Raw genomic sequence first — 3560 nt, 5'->3', positions numbered from 1 at the left:
AATTTACTTAAAATACATATATAATAGCAATGAGGAAATAATAATTAGTTCAAATAAAGTATCAAAAGCAAGAAATCATATGGTTTAATTGAACAAAACTGTTATAATACTGTATTATAATGTAATAGAGCCACTGATCTATATATAATTATAAAATAATATAATAGAATCTCTATTATAGATCAGTGAATAGAGCTAATGTACAGTACGCATTACACCAAAGGCCTGCAGGGGGCGCCAACGGCCTGACGAATGTTTTTACACATTACTGTGCGATCTAATACTTGTTTAATATTTACCAAGCATCATTTAATTCAAATGTCCACTTAATCTTTAATATTTGGCCATTTCTTTACGACAGAAATGCTATAGCCACTGTAATTGAATGAATATGTGGACATCAAAACATGTAAACTCAGAGTGAGGGTTTGAGCTTTTATTTTGAAACCGCGAGATAATGATGTATTCTCCTGTGTTTGCGTGGATTTATAAATGATTTACCTTACAAATCTGATGAAATGGCGCACGTTGCTTTCCCAGATGAACGTTATAATAAATCCAAACTCACAACAACATGCACAGATGGGAGTTTGAGCCGCTTCACACATTTAAATTATAACAGTTCCTGTGGAACAGCATTTACTGTGAACGGAGCATATATTTATTTAATTAAATCGTAGCGTTTGTGAATTCACAGTTATGCTTAATTGTAATTTTTAAGCGGATTTAATATTTTTTTTTTTTTTTTTTATCAATCGAATAGTCGAATAGAATCGACGAATCGCGGCAGCCCTAGATTTAAATAAATAATTAAATAGCGCGGTCAGCACGAGGGCCTCGCGAGACGACCAGGAGAAGCGGAAGGTCAAAGTGCATCTTCCCTCTGAGTCTGAAGAGACTCTCATTCGGGCGGAAGATGGCGAACGTACTGCTCGAGTTCAAGGCTTCTGCCGGGGACTCAGAGCCGCAGAACCGCCCGGTCCTCATCGTCGGCCAGCTCGCCAACCTGCAACAGATCAACTGGACCCAGGTGAAAGGGAAACTGCAGTCGGTGGTCACCAAAGAGGTACGTAATGTTAAATAAAAAGTAACTGAGCTTGTAAACACGTTGACGTTAGCTTACCGGCTAAAGTTAGAGAGAAATCTGCCTCTTCAGACTAGTGTTATGTAACAGACCGCTAATCTGCGTTTACTGATGGAAACGTCAGGATAACAAAATCAGTTTAACGACACATTGTTCTTCTAGACTGGCTGTTACATATTTCAATAAAATGACACACTTCACAGTCAGCATTTCACTAACAAAAAGTGCCATGGTATTCTTGGAAGAACAATAGCAATATAATTTTTTTTAATCTTGAACGTGTGCAGTGGTGATATTTTGGAGAACTACATAAATCTGTTATCATTACTGTCCTACAGCCACAGACCTTTTTTATTTTTCTCAAGTCAGCCACATCATGTTGTTTAGTTTAGAGGAAACACTTGATCAAATCAGAGTCAAGCGAACATTTATTATCAGTGCAGGATTTCCTGATAGACTTGATGGTCTGGATTGTTAAGTTTTCCTGCTGTTATTGATAATGTATGATGATCTGCATGATGTTATTTTACTTAATACTGTAGATTAGTTTTCAGGTACACTAGCAAATAATATAGCATGGTACTATCATTTTTCACTACATATTTTAATTCATGTGTGCGGTATCTGTTTTTGCTTTCAGATATGGCAGGCGGCATTGGCCTCTCTGAATCCCAACCCTACCGATAGTTGCCCGCTGTATTTGAGTTTTGCAGCCGTGGCGGCCCTTCCTTCACGAGTCAGTCGTCACAACAGCCCATCATCTGCACACTTCCTCACCCGCCTCGTCCGAACCTGCCTGCCCGCCGGCAGCAACCGCTGCATTGTGGTCAGTCTCGTTTCACACCATTACTGATGTGCACTGCTTAGTACTCTATTTTTGTTCAAATAGACCGAGACAGGCTGCTGAAAATTCAGCCTTGTCATTAAATGAATAAATTGCATTTTAAAAGGTATTAAATGTTGCATGCATTGCAAAAAATCAATATCTTCATCAGTAATTTTCAATACTATTATCTAAACATCCTTAAATCAAGATACATTTACTTGAGATGCAAATGTAAAGTTTAGTCTTGAAAAACTGAACGAATTTCAGTTTGAATGCTTTATGCTTAAAAAAAAAAAAAAAACTGTCAATGGGGAATGAAAATGTCTTTTCATTTTTTAATTTTCACTTAAGTTTTTCATCTAGCGTTTATATTTTTTTATTTCAGAGTTATTTCAATTAACAAAATTATTAATTATTTTTAAATGTTATTTTTATTTTACTTATTTATGTATTTGTTACTTTATGTATGTATTTATTTTAGTTAACTCTAACAACACTGCTGTGAGAAATGCATGCTGAAATTGCTTTTCCGCTCATCATACATTATGCAATCTTCTGCAGGAAATCAAGGCAGTGGGCAATGAATTAGGCATCACTCCAACTATAATTCGAGGAGAGGAACTGAAACAAAAGGGCTTTGGAGGTAATCTTGAGTTTCTTCTTTAAAAAGTCAGCCGATTGCAACATTTTCTGATCTATGATGAAAAAGATGAGCTTGCATTCTCATCACAAGATGAGTGGATGGATGTGTTATAACTGCTGACTTAGTGCTGCTTCTTCCAGATGAAGTTTTTCTGGCACGTAAAGAAAAATCGTGCACGCCATTTTAAAGTGGAAGTGAAGCAGTCAGTTAAGTTAACATTTTTAGTAAAGTGATTTCCACTTTGATTAAAAAATATATAACAAACATGATTAATGTAACCATTTGAAAGAAAAAAGGATGTTTTGTTATAGCTTTTAGAGCAAGGGCGCCGCCATCTTGCAGTACCACCGCGTGTGACGTCACGGGGTTGGTTCGCTCCGATGGCCAGTGAAGTAATAAAGCATTTCTTTACATTTTGATCACACGAATGTTATTTTAAAACACAAATAATTTGGTTTTCACCATAATTTGGATGAATATTCAACATCAAACTGTCTATATGCTAAGTTTTGATCGTGGTATCCCAAACATTGTTTTCATAATGCCAGGCGCAAGGTGATGTAACCAGACAACGCTTCATCATTCATGTCGCATTTTATTGTTATGTCAGACCATTAAGACATATGCATTACATTGACTGGTTCACCAGTTGTATGTATCACATTTTATGTTCACCTGCGAATACAATTAGCTTTCCTGCTGTTAACAGGACGTAGTGTTTAACTAATCACCTAACGTTATCTGAACAATCGGACCAGTGCTGCTTCCTCAATAAAGTTTATCATTCTCACGTGTTTTAACTAAGCCTTGTCAGTTTAAATATTAAAGTGTTTTAAGCCATTCAAGCGTGAGACAGCACGGAATAGATTTCAGTGCGGTACTGTGATACGCTGTGATAGACCTTTTCTGAAAGATATTTAAATGTGTTACTCACGCATTGTGATAGATCATTTCTGTTCGCGCCGGCGGCGCCGCACACACACACACACAAAGCCACAGCTCGGCTC

The 3560-nt window shown here is 36.9% G+C and overlaps 1 protein-coding gene across 1 annotated transcript in view; it reads left to right on the top strand.

The window, feature by feature from the left end:
- Positions 1-813: 813 nt before the first annotated feature.
- LOC107708054 (probable aminopeptidase NPEPL1) overlaps positions 814-3560 on the top strand; it is a 7516-nt gene continuing 4769 nt past the window's right edge. Inside the window, exons 1-3 of the mRNA XM_016512202.1 lie at positions 814-1066; positions 1725-1910; positions 2463-2553. Coding sequence (XP_016367688.1) covers positions 917-1066; positions 1725-1910; positions 2463-2553 — 427 coding nt within the window. The 5' untranslated portion in view covers positions 814-916. The remainder of the gene's footprint in view (positions 1067-1724; positions 1911-2462; positions 2554-3560) is intronic.

This window comes from Sinocyclocheilus rhinocerous, unplaced genomic scaffold (genome assembly GCF_001515625.1).
Source record: "Sinocyclocheilus rhinocerous isolate Xijiao unplaced genomic scaffold, SAMN03320098_v1.1 scaffold113, whole genome shotgun sequence".
Lineage (NCBI taxonomy): Eukaryota > Metazoa > Chordata > Actinopteri > Cypriniformes > Cyprinidae > Sinocyclocheilus > Sinocyclocheilus rhinocerous.
This window is presented reverse-complemented; position numbering and strand designations above follow the sequence as displayed.